At 44.7% G+C, this 21,082-nt stretch overlaps 2 protein-coding genes across 10 annotated transcripts in view; both read left to right on the forward strand.

Moving 5' to 3' along the window:
• The window catches only part of phactr4b (phosphatase and actin regulator 4b), an 81,530-nt gene extending 72,753 nt beyond the window's left edge, over positions 1–8,777 (forward strand). For 6 of the 9 annotated variants that reach the window (XM_018754753.1, XM_018754759.1, XM_018754755.1 and 3 more), the window contains 9 exons: positions 545–658; positions 1,719–2,271; positions 4,117–4,415; positions 4,658–4,823; positions 5,554–5,609; positions 6,196–6,257; positions 6,559–6,696; positions 7,032–7,108; positions 7,261–8,777. In XM_018754753.1, the coding sequence (XP_018610269.1) occupies positions 545–658; positions 1,719–2,271; positions 4,117–4,415; positions 4,658–4,823; positions 5,554–5,609; positions 6,196–6,257; positions 6,559–6,696; positions 7,032–7,108; positions 7,261–7,276 (1,481 nt within the window). In that variant the 3' untranslated portion in view covers positions 7,277–8,777. The remainder of the gene's footprint in view (positions 1–544; positions 659–1,718; positions 2,272–4,116; positions 4,416–4,657; positions 4,824–5,553; positions 5,610–6,195; positions 6,258–6,558; positions 6,697–7,031; positions 7,109–7,260) is intronic. The other 3 variants (XM_018754757.1, XM_018754761.1, XM_018754763.1) reach the window with 3 other exon arrangements.
• Positions 8,778–11,005: 2,228 nt separating this feature from the next.
• rcc1 (regulator of chromosome condensation 1) lies at positions 11,006–20,262 on the forward strand. The gene is made up of 10 exons (XM_018754530.1): positions 11,006–11,084; positions 11,474–11,557; positions 12,252–12,439; positions 12,840–13,019; positions 13,249–13,345; positions 13,430–13,552; positions 13,859–14,005; positions 15,410–15,529; positions 18,769–18,921; positions 19,439–20,262. The coding sequence occupies exons 2-10, from the start codon at positions 11,488–11,490 to the stop codon at positions 19,612–19,614; spliced, it is 1,254 nt and encodes a 417-aa protein (XP_018610046.1). The 5' UTR covers positions 11,006–11,084; positions 11,474–11,487; the 3' UTR covers positions 19,615–20,262.
• The last annotated feature ends 820 nt before the right edge of the window (positions 20,263–21,082 follow it).

Here is a 21,082-nt window from a genome sequence, read left to right on the forward strand (position 1 = left end):
TGCCTTTGGAGCCAAAGGTTGCAGGTTCAATCCCTGTTTCCAACTAGGGTACCCCAGAGTAAGGTACTTACCCTTAAAAAGTTGCTGCAGTAACATTACCCAGCTGTATAAATGGGTAAATAATTGTAACTACCTTACCATTGTAAGTCGCTTTGAAGAAAAGCGTCAGATAAATGTAAATGCAAACATCTGAAGAAAGATTGCATATTTTATGGAACTGGACTTGTCGAAAATAAGTGAGTGAATTGCCTAAATTACACCAGTGTGTGTAAATGGATAAAAAAAATGTTTTACCTCACTTCCACTGTTAAAGTGGGTAATTTGGGACCCCTGCTATAAATATTTCATTAGTTAGCAAAGATACAATATACTTCTTCTATATCACATTGATTTGTCCAGGTTGGATTGTTATTGAAGACTTACTTAGACTAGTCCAGGATGGCTGCCCTTGGCCTTCATACTGTCCACACTGATATGAAGGTTGCACTCTGGTATCTGTTTCCCAGTCCCCACTCATCTGTGCCGCCTTCCACATTGCATACAGGGGATAACGCACACTTCCCTCTGAACTGGTCTTGCTGGAAGCGGGAGGGCGAGTACGACGTCTACCTTTCTCTGCCCGTCTACCTGTGCCGACGGGCCGGAGCCCCCTGCTCAGGTAAACGTGAGGTTTATGCCACTGTTGCTGCAGCAACAACAGCAGCCCCACCTGACAACTACCCACACCTTGGGGGTGGTGCCTGATGCCATCATCGCATGCCTCATTTTGACTGGAGGCCAGACTAACCCCTGATTCTGGAAGCAGCCAAAAAGGAAATTTTTGGAAAAATTCCCCCCTCCCTCCCTACTCTCCAGGTGACAAACTACATGATGTTTGCCCTACCCTCCCTTTCCCTGGCAGCTCCGGACCATGGCATGCTAACTACATGAACTGCTTGCGTGTCAACCTGTTGACGACAGAGGTGACATAACAGTGTTGCCCTAACAACAACGACTGCTTGTGTGTCATCCTGTTGATGACAGAGGTGACATAACCACATTGCCCTAAGACATGGCATTCCACCTGTCCTTACACTGAGGCTTCAAACTGTTTTTAATTTTGAAAGTGTAGGGCATTTCACAATTTTTGTTTCAAGTCAGTGAGATGGGGATTGTTTATCTAAATGCTGCAGTTTGATATATGAGCTGTACTGGACTTTCTTGAACTATATTTGGTTAAGAAGAGTAAAACAACAAATGAATGCTGATTGTTGCACACCTCGGCAGTTTGCTAAAATCATTTCCTGCTACTCTGTCTTCCATGTCATCTTCAACTTGTGTTTGCTTTTGTCAGATGAGCCCAAATGCACAATAAGACTTTCATGTGGACCATGCAGATTTAACTGCACTGATGTAGAGAAGTTGCTGCTTGGAGGGACAAACTAACAGATGTCTTGGCACCAGTTTTCTCAGTCTACTCAGCTACTTAACAACACTAATGCCAAAGTACCTGGCCAGTCACATGCAGCGTTGGTGGACTCTAACGACTCTTCCTTAAACTGTTTACCTTTGGGGAGACCCTATGTCATCTGCATGCTTGTGTGATGTTCCTCTCAGGTTGACCTTATTTGCTCAGAGAATTACACTGATATTGACTGACAGTACTGGTCTGACACTTTGTGTCAATTTGTGCTTCCACCAGGGGGCAATGTGTGACCCAGCACTGTTTGCCTTTTCAGCAGAGCTCTCCCATACTACTGGTGTTGTGGGTCAAGGACTGAACAAGCCCTCCCCACCCATGCCTCCCAGGAGGACCACTCCAATCACCAAGCGCAATTCAGAGGAATCATCCAACCCTTCAGTTCCTGTCCACAGTGTGCTGCCTGAGGAAGATTTCACTAGCAGCCTTGGGAGCTTCCAACTGCCCCCAGTGCCACCGCCACCACCATCCCCTCCCTTACCCACCCACATCCCACCGTCCCCACCGCGCCTCCACCATCATCATCAGCACCACCATCACCTCCTATTGGCCCACCAACACTCATACACTCACCCCCTGCCACCACCCCTCCAATATGATCCACCCAGCCCAACCTCAGAGCCTGCCCGGCAGCCGTCCGTCCCACTGCACATCATGATCCAGCGGGCGCTGACCAGCCCTGGGCCTGCAATGGCCAACCCTGATGGCCCCCAGCGTGCGCACTCCCTCCTGTTTGAGACCCCTCATGAGTTCCATGGCGATTCAGGGAGCCGAGGCTGCACTCTACCTGTCACCATCCAGCCCCTGAAATTGTGAGTAGAACATTTACTGTCACGCTTGCAGATTCACATACATCCAGCCATTTGCATTTATTCATGTAGCAGGCATTTTTACCCAAAGTGACCTACAATTCACTGAGAACAAAAGTGCATTTCACTAACGCACACAGATGCAGATGTTATTTTTGAAGTACATTCAGTTTGTCTGATGTCACCCTTTAAACCTGAATGCATTATATGAATAGCTGCATGTATAATTGGTAGAGTGAAACATTTTTAAAAGAGATAATGACATGAGTAGCAGAATGTAGAATCAATAGGAAATACAAAGATATCTCTCACACACACACACACACACACACACATTTTCTGAACCGCTCGTCCCACATGGGGCACGGGGAACCAGAGCCTACCCGGCAACACAGGGTGTAAGGCCAGAGGGGGAGGGGACACACCCAGGACGGGACGCCAGTCCGTCGCAAGGCACCCCAAGCGGGACTCGAACCCCAGACCCACCAGAGAGCAGGACCCGGTCCAACCCACTGCGCCACCACGCCCCGCAGTTACAAATAATATAATGTAAATTTATTGAGTACATAAGAGATCCGGAGAGAAGTGAGTCTGAAAGAAAGGTGTGTGGGACCATCAAGCAGCCAAAAGTGGAGGAGCATAGCAAACGATCAGGTCCTTTAGGTACTGGGGAGCAGATCCATTGATGGTTTAATTGGCCATTACAGGAACAGGCAGCAACTACAGGAAGCGAAGGGTGAGAGGTGAGGAATGGAGATACACAAGGACGTTTTTGACAGGTTAAACACAACTCATTCAGCGGCATTGTGTATCAGCTAGAGAAATTTGATGAAGGAGGCTGGCACATCAGACAGGAGGGAGTTGTAGTAGTCCAGGCGAGTAATCACCATGGTCTGGACTAGAAGCTGTAGGGAGTTTTTTTTATGAGTTATGGGCAGATCCTGCAAATGTTATGTAGGGCTTATCTGCAGGATCAGATTTAGGCATGAATGTGTTGAGTGAAGTAGAGATGCGAGTTGATTGTTACTCCCAGACTCTTAACCAATGAAGTTCTGTCCACTTTGACAGAGAGTTCTCTACAGGAGGACGAACCAGCTGGGAGGTGAAGGATCTTGGTCTTGGAGAGTTTGAGTTGTAGCTGGTGATCTGACATCCAGATAGAGATGTCTGAGAAGCAACTGGTGATCCGCGAGGAAATGTCTGTAGCAGCAGGGGGATAAGAGCTGGGTATTGTCGGCATAGCAAGGGTAGGAGAATCATGGGATGTGCTGACAGAGCTGAGGGAAGTGGTGTAGATGGAGAAGAGTAGGGGGCCCAATACTGAGCCCTATGGAACAGCAGTGGAGAGGCTGAGGAGAAGATGGAGCCACACCAGGCAACCTGGTAAGATCTACCTGATAAGTAGGACTCAGACCATTTTAAACACTTTGCTATGTTTTCCAACTTAAGACCTCACAATGTCCTTAATAAACAAAGATCAGCTTTAAAAATCAGCTGAATTTTACATGAAAAGTAGGGGTTCAGCCACTTTTGGTTTCATGATTTGTTGTTTATTATTTTTACTGTCTTATTTTGTTCAGAAAGTCTTGATGAGATCCTATTGCCAAAAATCTTGACGTTTAGAGAGAACCCCCCCCCCCCCAGTATTTGTCGGTTGTTCTCTACCTGACATTGCCATAACATGCTTTTTTTGCACACTGTACAGATCACTGGATGGCATTAATATATGAGCAACAGCCAGTTAATGATCTGTGTTTGTGAACTTAATGGTGAATTGTAGTCGCCTTTCCTTCTGCTTTCTTAGCGTTGTGTGGTACGAGAACTTGTTCCTTCCCTCCCCTCATCCAGGAATGAGGAGGACTATACTGATGAAGAAGAGGAGGAGGATGAGGATGATGACGACTTGCCACTGCCTCCGGAGCACCTCCCTCCCCCACAGCCAGAACTGGAGCCTCGAAGCCGCAGGTGCCTGGTGGGTGACCTCAGTGTCAGCATCATCCCTGAGGCTGAAGGGCCTGCCAGTAGTGAAGAGGAGGACATTGATGAGGAGGAAGCTGAGGAGGAAGAACAAGCTGATGATAGTGACTCAGATGGGCCAGTGCTCTACAAAGATGAAGACTCTGATGACGAGGATGATTTCCATTCCAGTGCGTTTCTCCCAACTCAAATACCTCTTTGTTCCCTACCTCCTATTTCCATGACACTCTTTGTGGCGAGGGAGCTCTGCTGATTTCTGGTTATTCCTCATTCACAATTACATTAGGGTTAAATAAATTACATCTAATAAAGGAAATTTGCTACACATATGATTACATTTTTGATCATTGGTTATAAGCTCCTCTCTTTACACAAACTGTACCCTGACACTGTGCCTGTGCATCTTTTCCAGGTGCACTGGCCAGCAGGGTGAAACGGAAGGATACCCTGGCGCTGAAGCTGAGCAGCCGGCCCTCAGCCCCAGATCGCCAGGCCAAAGAGGAGCTGGGGTCTTTGATCTGGGAGAGTCGTGAACAGTGGGAGGCAGTGCGCACACAAATTGGCACGGCGCTCACGCGGTAATTCCCTACATATTGCTATGTAGTCATGTACAAACATATTCTTGTTCACAGTTGTATAAATTCACTTTGGGCTTACTTCCAAGCCCAAAGCTTCAGGGTTGAACCTATCAACATAAACTTGTGTTATCACTTGCACAGTTGGTCATCCACACATGCAGTGACACTCAAACTCTGAAGCATAAATCTTTCAAATGAATTTGGATATGCAAGACATATGCAGGGCAATGTAAAGAGTTTTAGAAAGGCATTCATACAGGGGTCAGTCAGCAAACACTGCATGTGTTTAGTCAGGCAAACAAAATGCACTGCTTGAAAATGAGATGTTTGAAGTGCGCATGAGGGATGACTGTTACTGCTTAATGTTTCTTTGGAGATTTTTTTTTTCCCTGCTGTTTAGTTAAGTATGTTCACTGCTGTTAAGCAGTTAAGTGCTGCTGTAGAGAGAGCTTACACTAGGTTGAAACTGCTGACTTGTGTGAAAGACAAGAGGTAAAAGGACATATGAAGTTCCACAGACAGTAGGGAAGGAAGGGAGTTACTGATTGTTGTGTTGAAGACATACTGTCTACACCCTTTTAAAATATACACTGCAGTTTTCAAAGATTAAAAACCAAAATTGATTCCCTGGATTTTTGAAAGCACATGCTGTATACAATGTGAGTGTCCCTGGGCAACTATGGTCCTAGTCTATGCTGTACCATGAGACTGTGTACCATCTTTCTCACAGGCGGCTGAGCCAGAGGCCCACAGCAGAGGAGCTGGAGCAGAGAAACATTCTACAGCGTGAGTACTCCTCATTGCCTTTCTTCCTCCATGTCCACTTCCGTCTTATCATATTCCTTAATTGCTCTCATCATTTCTTTCATTCCCCATTTTATCATTTCCATCTCTCTTCCTCCTCTACATCACATTGCTGCAAATGAAGCGCTGTATGCCCTGCTCCACTGTACAGAGCACTCTGATCTGTTCTGTCACGCAGGATAGAGTCCTCATGGCAATTCTGCTCACATCTGACCAGATCTTTGAAACAAACATTATTTATTATTACCATGAAGTCAATTGGCCTGTGTTACTAGTCTGACCCCTATGAGATGGGGCCACAAAGTATAGGCATGTGTAAGGCACAGAAGCCAGTTGATCGTGATTTTTGTCTGAACAGTGTGAACTGAAGTGTCCTGAGAAGTTTCAGTTGCTAAAAAACTGTACTTGTCATTTGTAAACACCTTAAAGAAGATGGAACAGTTCTATCTAGTCACCATCCTGTTTATTGATGTTGGTGAGGCTGGAGATCCACTGCAAGTTCCTCCAAGACAGAGAAATTCAGGAAGGCCCAGAGCACCCACTTTGACCAACTTCCTCTCCTTTCCAGCCAAGAATGAGGCAGACAGGCAGGCAGAGGTGAGGGAGATCAAGAGGAGGCTTACCAGAAAGGTAAGATGGTTCATCCCCGACTGGCATGGTGCTGATTGCATGCGGCAAGGTTGCACATTGATGCCTTTCTCTGCCTACTCCTGTACTTTAGGAATGAGGATGAAGTGTAATATGGATAATTATAAATGATGGGAAATTTTACAGAATCATTTGGCATATACCTTAATTGTAAGAAACCAGAGGAAATCATGAATCAACCTGCAACCTGTTGACGGAAGTGTGGGCCCTCATCCACTATTCCACCTGTTTGTGACCAGTGGTTCTATACTTGTATGCATATGTATCCCTGCTCCACTTCTAGCTGAGCCAGAGACCCACAGTGGCTGAGCTGCAGGCCAGGAAGATTCTGCGGTTCCATGAGTATGTGGAGGTTACCAGCGCCCAGGACTATGACCGGCGTGCTGACAAGCCCTGGACCAAACTTACACCTGCTGACAAAGTAAAGCAGCCTGGAAACAGTAGCTCTGCATGTTAATGGTTGTGAAAATCACTGAGTTTCAATAGGAAAGGACAAGAACTTGAATGCAGTAAGCCTACCTTGCTGCTCTATTGTAACCCTTTAATACAGCAACATGAATATTATTGACATAACTACATGTTAAATATTATGGAAAAATGTATTAGCCTTTGTATTGACATATTGTAGCAGTAGGAATATGTAATCATTACATTTAACACTGAGTTTTTGCTAATATAAATGCTGGATTTAGTCAAGATTTATTTTCCATCCTTCATTACTCTATACCTTTCCATATATCCCTTTCCCTTACTAAGGCCGCTATCCGTAAAGAACTGAATGAGTTCAAAAGCTCTGAAATGGAGGTCCACGAGGAGAGCAGGATCTACACAAGGTAGCTCCCAGCAGACCTTTCAACTGCCTTAAAAGGATTATTGTAAAAAATCCCCCCACTCAATTGCCTCCACAAAATTGTTGTTTCTATTTGTGCCCTAGTTTATTCAGATTTGTACTGTTTTTGTGAATCCATATTTTCTTTCTGTGTAGATTTCATCGGCCTTAGAATCCTTTCAACTGGAAAACAGCGCTTAATCGCACACTGGGAGTAAGAACACGTTTGTGATTCGCCAACAGAGCTACAAGGTTTTGGTGCTCCCTTAATGGACTGTCTTTCATTGTTCTGAATGTATGTCACTGCTCATCAGAAAACCTGGAACACAGAGAGAGCAACCCACTGCTTGACAGCCAATTCTAGCTGCCACATCTATAAATGATGATGGCGGCTGACAATGATGCATAGAGCATAATTGCAGTACTTTGCCCCAGGACGTTTGGGGAACAGGGGTGGAAAAAAATGTGCCAAGATTGTTAGTACAGAGGTAATGGATGATCAGGGACTAACCTGTTGTCACTCAGCCACCAGGGGTGCTGTAGCTCCCACCCATTTGCCTGCCCTCCTCTTCTCTCTAAAGAATATCTGGGTGGCCTTCTCTCTTTCATTTTGTATGAAACGTGATTTTCTTTCCTTCTTTAACAAGAAGCATAATAATCATAACAATAGTAACAACAATAATGACAACATAACCTATAATAATAATTGCAAGAAAACTGACTGGAAGGAAAGTTACAATGAGACAATGTAAGGGAGGACTTGGAGACTCGTGAAGTGAAGGGTGCCTTAGAAGGGAGTTCAGACCAGAGCCGTTCTGAAAGAATTGTGCATTTGTTTATGTGTATAGATTACAGTAATTTTTCTATAACTATTAACCTGGAAAGCTGTAACAATGAAGAATTCCTTAATGTGCATTTTCCCTCATTTTCAGTTATTTTGAAATTTTCCTTTTGCTGGGTTTTCCCTGGGGGTCAGAACATGGGGAATTCCACTCAACTGGGTATTTGGGGCTTCAGTGTTTTTAGATGCCTGTTGCTCTAGTAGAAAAAGTAATGACAAAAGTTTGTCTGTCTGTTTTTTGCAGCCATATTTGCATTATCACTGATAAATTAGAGCAGAGCTGTTGCATATCACCTGCCCAGTGCTGACACAGCCCTACATATAAATCCAAGTGCCCATCACGTGCAGTTTTTTTCTTTTTTTGCATTTTACACAACCCTTAGTGCAAACTGAAAAACCTTAGTTTTATTGGTCATAAAGCATGGCACCTTAAGTTCTTCAAAGTGTATATTTCAAACTATAAAATTAAAATATTTTTCAAACTAGTGTAAGATTAAAGGTCTGATGCATTTCTCTCTACAGAGACAAAACACTACAATAGAACTTTACTTTGATGGTGGAGAGGGAAAATCTTTCGGCAGGAAGTTTGTGTATTTGTACTTAAAATGTTTTATCCTATACCGCTCATGGGCCAGTAGAAAGCCAGGTCATCCTCTGCTGTATAGACTGTAGATTCAACTGATTGTCATGTATATCTTGTCTTTCTATTGTTTTAAATACTATTTTAAATATAATAAAGGTATTATAGGTTGTTTTGTAAGCACAAAAAATAGTGTATGATTCAACAGCACTATGAGAACTGGGATATAAATATTATACCTGGTCTATTTTGTCTTAGTTGTATAGTTTTTGTTTCTTTTTTAAGAAATGTCATAAAATATTAGACTGAAAGCAATTTCTCTGTGTAACTGAACATGGTCGCCAGAATCATTAAAAGCTTACTAAAATGTGTATGTTTTTGTCCTTTTGATATTTATTTTTGTTCTTTTAATTAAACAAAATTTTTGAATAACCATGTATGGAGCTGAATTAACAGACAAATGATGATAGCTCTTGAGCCTGTATTTCATGCCACATGCCATTTTTAGCAAAATGTTGATTATAGAAGGAAGTAAAGATTGCATTAAATTTGATGTTTAACAGGAATACACACACACACATTTTCAGAACCGCTTGTCCCTGACGGGGTCACGGGGAACCGGAGCCTACCCGGCAACACAGGGCGTAAGGCCGGAGGGGGAGGGGACACACCCAGGACGGGACGCCAGTCCGTCACAAGGCACCCCAAGCGGGACTCGAACCCCAGACCCACTGGACAGCAGGACCGTGGTCCAACCCACTGCGCCACCGCACCCCCTTTAACAGGAATAATTTAATGAAAATGTAAATGAATGGTATAGAAAAGTTTCAAATGACTGCTCTTACAACAAACAGCGCCCTTGTGAATAATGCGCTATAATACAAATGAATTATATTAATTTTCTGATGGTCCCTTTTTTCCCCCTCATCTCTTTTATCATTACTTGTTAATTTTATTATCAGTTAAGAATATATATTTTCATAGTGCATGGCAGATTTGTACCTCTATTATATATTTGGTGAGTAGAGGTGCGACTTTTATTGCATATTTAGCAACTTGGCTGGAGTTAGTCATTCCTCTAGGCACAGTTCAGGAACACTTTTATTTCAGGGGGAATACCAACAGAACTGTGCACCCAGGGGGCAAGCGTGTTACTGTACATTATAGTTATACAGGCAGTCCCCAAATTATGAGTGAGATCCGTTACTAAGTGTGTCTTTAAGTCAAATTTGTATGTAAATTGGATAATTGTAGATTTCATCAGGACAGAGCATTTTACATGCTCCATTATTTTTCCCTTGCCCTTTAAAAATTTTTCCAACTGTAGCCTGACGCTTTTCCAAATGTTTGTTGGCGTTTCACCTTTTTCCGATCGTGCTATTATTTCCACTTTAGTTTTTTTCGTGATTGTTTCCTTTTCTTTGATGCATCACCATCACTTGCATCACATTTATGCTTTGGTGCTACGGTTACAAGGGTAAAAACAAAAAAAATAAAGCCAAAAACAGTAACACACAAGACACTGTTAACAGCAACGTGGTCCTTGTCCTACCCAGGGCCCACACACCCACGAGCCAACAAACCACTGTAGACGTGCCCAATTTCTGATGCACGTTGCAAAGTAGCGTATTATTATGAACCATTCTATGTAACTTGAATTTTTAATAGGCTTTACAGGGGTGGTTTGCAACTACGGGTTGTACGTAAGTCGGACGTTCGTAACCCGGAGACTGTCTGTATATAAAACTGTCGTTGGTTAAGCCAAATAAGATTACGTTTGGATTTATGCGCAATTACGTTAGTATTTCAGTTGAGCGATACTGAACAGGAGCGGGTCAGAGCAGTAACTTACAGTTGGTGGTAAAACAATGATCGCTAAAACATGAGGAAAATTAACCACCCAGCAACTCGGACAGGCACAACTACTAACAGTAGCACACTATGCTAAACTGTCACAACTTTTAAAACACAACCTAACGAGAAAAAACACGAAGCCCCGAAGTTCAAGGATGATCTTAGTCCCTCCACCGGCCCGGGTCACCCCCTCAGTGTATTTCGTTTAAAGTAACAGTTGAATATATTATCTTAGGCGTTGATACATCATACATGTCCGTCAGTCCGCCCTTTTCGGACACAAAGCAACGTGTAATTATTAATTGTGTTGTTGTTGGTATCTTGTGCGGTTATGTTCATACGTTTCACTGTCACTGGCAGCTAGCGGTTCCTGAATGAGGTCTTTTCAGCGTTTAAGGGGAGTCTTTTGTCTTAACGCAGCTGCGAACCTACAACCACACGTGTTCGCACACACAAAAGCCCACTGAATGAGTAGAGTGATCGCGGCCTGATTCGGTCCGAGCACCGCCTACTCCCTGTTTCCCTTCCCCTTCGGCTTCAGTCACTGATGGCTCCCCGCGCGCTTCCGAAACTCACCAATCAGCTGTCACGGCGCCGTGACGCGTATTTTCTGAGACGGAGGGAGCGCACGCGCACGCACACGTACACGGAGTCGGCGCGCTTGAGCAGCATCTACTTCAGAGCGATCTTTTTCCTCGATTCTAGGCAAGAATGTATCCTGAACTCCTTCGAAACATACGATTTTCCCCCCGTTAACCGTACCACAGTTATCTCTTGTTGATATGTCGCAAATTTTGGGCTGACTTGTTTTTTTTCGCGCGGGTTGTGTGGAGTTTGTGAACCGGCTGCGGTGATGTTTGCAGTCTTATCTAGATTAGAGCCGGTGTTCTGGTTCTTCTTTGAGTTCAGAGCTAAGATTCGGACGTGATTGTATAGTGCCAGTGGAACTCGGAAAGTCTGCTAGTCAAGACAAGAGTCCACTGTGTGTGTATGTGTTTCTTTGTAGCTCTTCACTTCAGTCAGTGTTATCCGGGGACGGGGTGAAAAGATGAACAACTGTTGTTGAAGCCGTCATATTTGTGATAAATTTGCAGTATTGGGAGTTAAAATGCCTGGGAAGAAAGCTGGGAAGAGACCGAGTCCAACGGAGGACTCCAAGGCCCCCAAGAAAGTGAAAGGTGAACTTGTGCCTGGGTGGTCTCTTCCAGTTCTTTGGCTGTTCTTCCTTACTGAGAAGCTGTCTTCTGTTCACTTTGTTCTTTTTTGTCAGTACTTCCATTTGTTTCAAGTGTCAGAACGATAGGTTACAACCTAACCGAAGTTATTTCATGTATTTCAATATATTTGAAACCTTTTACTGTTGCTGAAAACAGATATGGTTTCCTCTGATTTGGAGGAAAGCAACAGCCAAGCCAATAAATGTAAACTGATATTTTACTGAAGGTAACTTCCAATGATAGGTATTGAATTTCACAGTAATTTACAGATTTTTGCCACAAAGTATTGTTACTGTATCCTTTCAGGGTGTGTACCTTAATCAGGTGTACCACAAAAGAAAGAATGCTTCAGACTTTCTGCTGAATAGCCTGCAGGGTTACAGTCTACATCATATCCATATTTTAAGCCTCATACTTCAGTCCATAAAATTTGCAATGGATGTACATAAGTGAATTTTTTGGAATGTGAAGTGGACTTTGTTCACATATGTAAAAGAAAAATGAAAAAATGTTTTGATCATGCTCCCTATTGATGGGTAAAACTTATCAAATCTGATCCCACATTACATGTTGAATATGTGACAAAAATTAATGCTTTGTGTATTTCTTGTCAGTCTTTCACTTGCCCTCACTGCTTGTCTGTCACCTTCCCCAGTGACCCACAGTAGTCATGGCACAGAGAAAGGACTGGTGCTTGTCCTGGGCCAGGGGGACGTGGGACAGCTGGGTCTGGGCGAGGATGTGATGGAGAGGAAGAAACCAGCTCTGGTGACCTTCCCAGAGCCAGTGGTGCAGGCCGTGGCGGGAGGCATGCACACTGTGTGCCTTAGTGACTCGGGCAACGTGAGTAGCTGGGCTGGAGCCCACCATGGGCTGCTTCACTGAGGTTTTGTTCTTCACTTTCATGTTTTCTGTGCTAAACAGAGTGTGCATCCCAATGCTTTGTAGTCTAGTAACAGTACTTTCCTGTGTAATAGGGTTCGTATTCACAATTGTACATTGCGCTGACTTTAATTTTTAGGTAGTATTGTTTGTAAAACAGAAAATATATTTGCTTATACATTCAGCTGGATACTGAAACAGTACAGATTAAAAACATCTTAGGCAGTAACCCTGCAGTCATGTGATTATATGTCCAGTTTCTTTACCTTCACTTTATCTTCTGTGTGGTGTCCATGGTGCCTAATGCTGCTCTCGCTTCAGTGTCGTTGGGTAACTGAATTTGCCCCTGCCCCACCACCAGGTTTACACGTTTGGCTGCAATGATGAAGGGGCTCTGGGCCGTGACACGATGGAAGAGGGTTCTGAGATGAGACCCGGGAAGGTGGAGCTTGCAGAGAAAGTGGTCCAGGTGTCAGCAGGTGACAGTCACACGGCAGCCCTCACTGAGGAGGGGGCTGTCTACGTCTGGGGTTCTTTCAGGGTGAGTGAGACGCACCGATGTGGGAACTCCACCCATGCAGCAGAGTGGAACAGCTGAACCTCATTCTTGTACTCAGAAATATCATGGATGGAGTTCCAAATATCATCCACTGTCAAGCAAGTGCTGTTATTTCAAGAGTAATATTTGTCTGCAGGAGCTGACATGAGAAGGATATGTGAAAAAAGTTGACAAATTCATGACGGGTCATGTTTTTGCTCTTTGTTTTTAGGACAACAATGGAGTGATTGGTCTACTGGAACCCATGAAAAAGTGCACTTTACCTGTAAAGGTTCCCTTGGTGGAACCTGTGGTTAAAATAGCTTCAGGTGCGATGAAGGTTGAATGACCGTGAAGTGTGGTTGTAGTGTGTCTCCTGTAGCTTCTGCTCACTTCTAGCTCCACCACCCTAGGCAATGACCACCTGATGATCCTGACGCTGAGCGGAGATTTGTATAGCTCGGGCTGTGGGGACCAAGGGCAGCTTGGAAGGGTACCAGAGCGCTTTGCCAACAGGGGTGGGCGGAAAGGTCTGGGTAAGATTTCACGTCTGTAGCCCTTCTTTCACTGGCTACTGTGACTCCTGTCTCTCGTATTCTAACACCTGAATTGGCTCTAAATATTAATGAAGTTTTGGTTTTGTCATCTTCCTATCTGAGTCTCACTTGAATGTTTGGACCCTGGGCAATATGTTTCACCTACAGCTTAATAAGGCTGTTGTAAAAATAAGTAAATTTCTAGTATTTCCTGGACTATTTTGTTATACTGACATTGAGCATGTGCTGTGATAAACATGAGTTTCTGTTAATTCTAAACATTCCTGTGTTTCTGTGTGATTGCAGAGCGGTTGCTGGTACCTCAGATGGTCCCAGTTCGGTCACGAGGTAAAGTGCGTTTTACTGATGTCTTCTGCGGTGCATATTTCACCTTTGCTGTGTCTAGAGAGGGGCATGTTTACGGCTTTGGACTCTCCAACTACCACCAATTAGGTGAGTTCCCCTTGCAGAGGTATTATCTCAAATTAGTAATAATTGCGCTCCTACTTATTTTGTGCCTGTACCACACAGGAGTTTGCGTGGTGAACCCCCACCTGTCATTACACAAGTTTAGCAAGTGTGCACTAGAGTTTGTGTCTCTCAATTAGTCATCAAGGATGGAGGCAAAAATTTGGTGGCCAAGTGGCCACCACTTAGTGTCACTGAGTGCATTTTGACTTTTGGTAACCACATTGAGTGCTTCCAGAATGTTTTGTCCACCATTTGTGTCCTTAGGCTTGAAAGGGTTGTGTCCATTGTTGATATAATTGAGTCCATCCATGTAGTTTCTGGTTGTCATCTTTTTTATCCGGGTGTTCTGAGTAAAGAAAACTTATCTACTGTGAGTCACAGAGAACAGGATGTGCCCACCTTGGGGCAACAGGTGGCATAGTGGTTAGAGCTGTCAGCTTTGGGCTCTTAAGTCACAGGTTCAAATCCTACCTACTGTTGTAGTACCCTTGAGCAAAATACTTACTGTAAGTTGCCCCAGTAAAAATGATGCCCCTGTGTGAGTGAGTGAATCGTTGTAGCTTAAGGCTTAAGGTAGCTTAACGCTGTATGGTGCTTGGGTTGAAAGTGTCAAGTGGTGTTTGTCTGAACTGGGTGTAGACTGTAGTCCCTCACAAATGGTTTGTAAAAACCACAAATCAAATATAATAAGTACAGTATAAATAACTTAAGGTTTTTTCTTTTTTTTTTTTTTAAACTTCAATTGATATGTCTCTAGATGAATATTTTCAAGGTGCAGAACCAATCATCTGTTTGTTTCTTTACTCTCTGTGGGGGAAGAACATTCCTGAGATACCACACCCTCTATTCACCTGGCCACACCAAGTCTGCTCTGTCTCCTAAAAAACCAAAGTGAAACTGAAAGGCAGAAGCATTGATGTCATAATGCAGTGAGCTTTGCCACATCGATGGAAAACTTGGCAGGAGAGATGGCACTAAAACATAATTTATTCAAGATTAATGGAACAGCACATGAAATGGATGTATGCACAATATTTACTGAAATAAGTTTGATTTACAACTTTCAGATGACACCTTTTGCTGACCAGTGTGAATATCAGTGTCACATTAATCCTTTTAATAGTCCTCTTCAGAGGCTGGTGCTGGTCAGAGACAGCTCCTGAGAACATATTGGTGATTCTGAAATTGTGCTGTTTATTACGCTCTACTGCATTAATGTTAAAGACTTTCTCAAGCAGGTGTGACTAAGATAAGGATGACAGTAGAAGGGTACACTGCACTCAAAAGTTTGTTCTCATGATTTCAGCAGGTAATGATATTGGAGGGGCAGGACACCTTGGGTACTCCCTACTTCACCTGTAAGTATACTTTTGTCTGTCTTTTCAGGAACTGCTGCCACTACAACTTGCTTTGCTCCCATTAAGCTCACAGCTTTTAAGAACTCCACAACCTCCTGGGTGGGCTTTTCAGGGGGCCAACACCACACGGTTTGCCTAGACTCTGAAGGTGAGTCTGTGTAGGGGTGTACAGTACATTGACAGTACAAGTGCTCCCTCCACATGCTGTATGTACTGGCCTGGATTTTGAAAACTGCTTGACAGCCATGTGACTTTGGTGGGGAGAGGTTTGGTCTTAAATTAATATTTGCGCTTTAGACTCTTTATATTTTATTATAAAAACACTGGTTCCATCCATTTTCTTGGCAATAGGGAGAGCAGAGAGGCCCAGCTGCCCCTGTCCCCTGCAACTTCCTCCAGCTCAGCCTGGGCGGTCCCCAGTCGTGCCCAGGCCAACTGTGAGATATAATCCCTTCAGCGGGTCCTGGGCTGACCTCGGGGCCTTGTCCCAGTTGACCGTGCCTGGTATACCTCCAAAAGGAGGTGCCCAGGGGGTATCCTTATCAGATGTCCAAACCACTTTAACTGGCTCCTCTCAATGTGGTGGAGTAGTGGCTCTACTCTGAGCTCCTCCCAGATGTCCAATCTCCTCACCCTATCATGGAGAGTGAGTCCCAACACCCTGCGGGGAAAACTATTTTCAGCCACGTGTAGCCGCGATCTTATTATTTTGGCCATTACCCAAAGTTCATGACCATAGGTGAGGGTAGGGATGTAGATTGACCAGTAAATGGAGAGCTTTGCCTTATGACTCAGCTCCCCCTTCACCGCTACAGTCCGGTACAGCGACCGCATTGCTGCTGCTGCTTCCAGTCTGCGGCCGATCCCACGCTCCCTTCTCCCCTCACTCGTGAATGGGACCCCAAGATACTTAAACTCCTCCACCTGGGGCAAATTCTCTACCCTTACTTGGGGGGGGGCATGCCATCCTTTTCCATGAGAGAACCATGGACTCAGACTTTGAGGTGCTGATCCTCATCCCAACCGCTTCACACTCTGCTGCAAACCGTTCCAGTGCGTCTTGGAGGCAACCATGTGACAGTGCCAAAAGGACATCATCTGCAAAAAGCAGAGATGTCACTTTCAGACTAAAACATAGAATGCCCTCTTTGGCCTTGACTGCGCCTTGATATCCTGTCCATGAAGACCACAAACAGGAGTGGGGACAAGGCACAACCTTGGCGGAGTCCAACACCCACATTGAACGGGCTTGACTTAATTGCTGAGTATGCGGACACAGCTTTTGCTCCGTGTGTACAAAGACCTAATTGCCCACAGTATTGGCCCTGGTACCCCATACTCTCTAAGCACCTTCCACAGAATTTCCCGGGGAACACAGTCATAGGCCTTCTCTAAGTCCAGGAAACACACATAGACTGGATTAGCGAACTCCCATGCCCCTTCAGTTATCTGTGAAAGGGTAAAAAGCTGGTCTGCTGTTCCACAGCCAGGACAGAATCTGCATTGTTCCTCTTCAATATGAGGTTCAACTATCGCCTGGAGCCTCCTTTCCAGCACCCTGGCATAGACTTTCCCAGGGAGGCTAAGAAGTGTGATACCCCAATATTTGGCACACACACTCCCGTCCCCTTTCTTAAAGATATGGACCACCACCCCAATTTGCCAATCCAAAAGCGTTGTCCCCGAGCTCCAAGCAACATTGCAGAGGTGTGTCAGCCATAACAGCCCTACAACATCCAGGGCCTTAAGCACTTCCGGGTGAATCTCATCCATCCCCCCCGGTGCTTTGCCACCATGGAACTTCCCAAGTACCTCAGTGACTTCCACCAGGGAAATGGACTCTGACAGCCCGGAAGCCTCTGGCCCTGACTCCTGTAAGGAAGGCATATCTCTCGGGTTTAAGAGTGCTCCTTTCACCTCCCGACAATGCCCTCATCAGAGGTCAGAGTTTCTCCACTTTTGCGGAGCACAGCCTGAGCGAAGCTCCTCCGACCCCTCCTGAGCTGCCTGATGGTTCTCCAGAACCTCTTTGAGACCGACCAATAGTCATTTTCCATAACCTCTCCAAACTCCTCGCATGCCCTGGATTTTGCTTCTGCTGCTGTCTTTTTTGGATGCCAGTACCTGTCTGCTGAGTCTGGAGTCCCCAGAGCCAAACAGGCCCTAAAGACTGCCTCTTTCAGTTTGGCGGCTTTCCTCACCAGCAGTGTCCGCCAGCGGGTTCTTGGGTTGCCGCCATGGCTGGCACCGACAAGCTTTTGGCCACAGCTGTGCCTGGCTGCTTCCACAATGGAGGTTTTGAATAGGGTCCATTCAGATTCCATGTCCCCTACCTCCCCCGGGACATGGGCAAAGCTCTCCCAGAGGTGCGAGTTAAAATCATTCTGGGCAAGGTCCTCCGACATTTGTTCCCAACACACCCTCATTAAACATCCGGGCCTACTGGGTCTGTCCATCAGTTTTCCCCGCCATCTGATCCAACTCATGGACTGGTTAATAGCTCAGCACCTCTCTTTACCTGACTGTCCAGAACATGTGGCCTCAAGTCAGATGAAACGACTGCGAAGTTGATCATTGACCTTTGGCTGAAGGAGCTCTGGTACCAAGTACACTTATGAGCCTGTTCAAACATGGTGTTTGTTATGGACAAACCATGACAAGCACAGAAGTCCAATAACATTTCACCATTCAGGTTCAGATTGGGCAGGCCATTCTTCCCAATCACCCCCCTGCCAGATTTCCCGGTCATTGCCAACGTGAGCGTTGAAGTCCCCCAGCAGGACTATGGAGTCTGTAGGTGGGACCCTGTCTAGAACCGCATTCACCCTCTCCAGCAAGGTTGAATACTCTGAACTGCTGTTTGGTGCATAAGCACACACAACAGTCAAAGTTTTCCTCTCTGTGACCTTAAGTCCTATTGAGGCGACCGTCTTGTGCACCTCGATAAACTCCAACTATATGGCAGCCAGCCAGGGGCTTGTGACTATCCCTACACCCGCCTGGTGCCTTTCACCCTGTGCAACTCCTGAATAGGAGAGAGACCACCCCCTTTCGAGGAGTTTGGTTCCAGAGCCAACACTGTGAGTGGAGGTGAGCACAGCTATATGTGGTTGGTATCTCTCAACCTCCTGCACCAGTTCCAGCTCCTTCCCCCCCAGTGAGGTTACATTCCACGTGCCAAGAGCCAGTTTGTTGCGAGGGGTTGCGATGCCACGCGCCACCCCACCCTCTCCTGCTGCCTGGTACACATGCCAAACTGGTTCCTTATATTAGATTTACAGGTATTTAAAGCTTAAAAAGCATGGTCAGAACTTGTGTACCCTTAATGTGATTTTCAGACTACAACACTGCATATGGTATGATTGAAGAATTATATTTTCAACCCAGGCCAGGTGTACAGCCTGGGTCGGGCAGAGTACGGACGGCTGGGTCTGGGGCAAGGAACAGAAGAAAAGAGTGAACCCACACGAATCTCCGGCATGGACGGGGTACAGTCTGTGGCCTGTGGTGCATCGGTCAGCTATGCTGTCACTAAGCAAGGTGAGAGCCAATGTCTGGCATTTACTGCATTTGTAACCCAGGGGTTGCAGGTTGATGTCCTATGTCACAGCAGTCATGTCTGTAAATTTCAGTTATAAGCCATTACTTAATCACCGGTTACGAAATCATGTGCTCTGTCCTTGTCAGATGTTGAAATAACTGCAAACTCAATCCTATGGGTTGAACTCTGAATCATAAAAGTTGTTAGAAGCCTTGCAGTCTTCACTATAACTCCACGCATACTTGTGTAAAAGTACATAGTTGATATCACACTCCTAAGGTACTTGCTCATCTCTAGTGCTCTATCAAGTAGGGCTCATTTTGGTGCATTAATGCAGACTGAAGTTGCTGGTGGATTTTTGTGTAGAAATCTTTCTTTAAGAAATCAAGAATTCAGAACTGCTGCATTACTTCATTTAGCTGATGCTTCTCTCCAAAGCGACTGTTCTAGTTTCTCAAGCAACCAGTGACTATTTTTCACAGTGCAATGCTAAGTGACCCATCTGTGTGTTTGAAGGGTCAGCATATGCTTGGGGCATGGGGACCAACCTGCAGCTTGGCACAGGGGAGGAAGATGATGAGTGGAGCCCAGTGGAAATGACCGGCAAGCAGCTGCAGAACCGCAAAGTTCTGTCTGTGTCCAGTGGAGGGCAGCACACAGTTCTGCTGGTCAAAGATTATCAGGACAGCTGATAGGGAGAAGAGCTGCTTGTTTCTCATTTATATGATGATCGTGACTAAGTTTGCTTGGGTTGCTGTGGAGTAGGTGGTGGTGGAGGGGGGGTTCTAAAGACTTTCTGTGCTGAGCCAAACCATCCCTGAAATGGGAGGGGGGAGATGTTTGAGGGTCTGGGTGACAGATGCTGTTTGGGTCTTACCCACAGAGCCATACATTTTGCTGGAGGAGACTGATTGTGAGAACAAAATCAGAATCAACAAACTGAAATTATTTTTTTAAACTTGTTTGAAATAGATTTTTTTTTTTTTTTTTTTTGTTTCCTAGTTCTCTTTTTAATGATCTTTAGTATTACATTCAGGGATGCTATTGTTGACTTATGTGCAGAAATTCAACTGCCTTTTAAGGAATTATGTTTGAAGACTTTTAAAATTTGGTCAAAGCAATAAAAACAAATGTAGAGACCATCTCTGAAAAGGTGTTAATAAACATGTAACTTGTTAGTTACTACAATCAGGGCAATACAAAGTGCTAGACCTGGGCTGTCCTGACACTTACTTAGGCAGAGAAATTCTATCTGTTTTTGCCTGTGGCTTTGTTTTGCTTTGTTAAACTTTCTAGCCAGTTAGCATTGTGATTCTTGTACTCTGAATTCACATACTGGATCCCCATGGGGAAATTAAATTTGTACTTGATTCTTCTTGGTTGCTTTGCATTCTTTGTTGCACCATTCCTTCATAATGTAGATTTGATATCACTCACTTGCTTTCCTGAATCACTTCTCCTGCTCAGGGTATCATCAGTCAGGGGTCTTTCCCAGGATTGCTGGGTGCAACGTACTTTTGCACTCACCCAAAATCTTCATCAGTGGAAAATTTGAATTTTCCAAAGTACGCATTTGTTTTCAACATACAGGTGCTCTCTGAACAAGCTTAGTGCAAATACTTGATATATTTTACTAACAAAGTGGAATTAACATTGTTATAATACATCCTGCAGAGGGCATTACTGTGAGATTTGTTACATAAGCACTCTAAAGACCACAAGTTTCTAATAGTGATCATTCTTTATTTGCTCTCCCACTATCTGGTTTTTCATACACAGTCCAGCCCAGCAACATTTGATTTAGTACAATAAACTGAAAGGGTCCTTAAATGCCAAGTGACTGTGAGGAATTTTGAGGCTACTCTTCCCTGTGGCCTACTGCTTGTTCTCCTTACAAAGGTCCAAAATCCAAAGCCTATCAGTTCTCAGTCTTGGCTCTGATGTAGTAAAATGAGCTCCCTCTATTCCTCAGAGCTGCTGGCTCCCTCTCGAAGCCATCTCTTTTGTGTGCATTTTCCTCCTGAGCTCCTAAAAATTTGTAAGTTATTCCATCACCACATGTTTTTATCTCCCTATTTTCCTCTTTGTGTGTCAGTTCAGTAATCAACTGCTGGAATACGTGCACTAGCTGAACTGTGCTTCCGTAATCATCTAATCACC

The sequence above is a fragment of the Scleropages formosus genome, chromosome 8, assembly GCF_900964775.1.
Source record: "Scleropages formosus chromosome 8, fSclFor1.1, whole genome shotgun sequence".
In the NCBI taxonomy this organism is placed as follows: Eukaryota; Metazoa; Chordata; class Actinopteri; order Osteoglossiformes; family Osteoglossidae; genus Scleropages; species Scleropages formosus.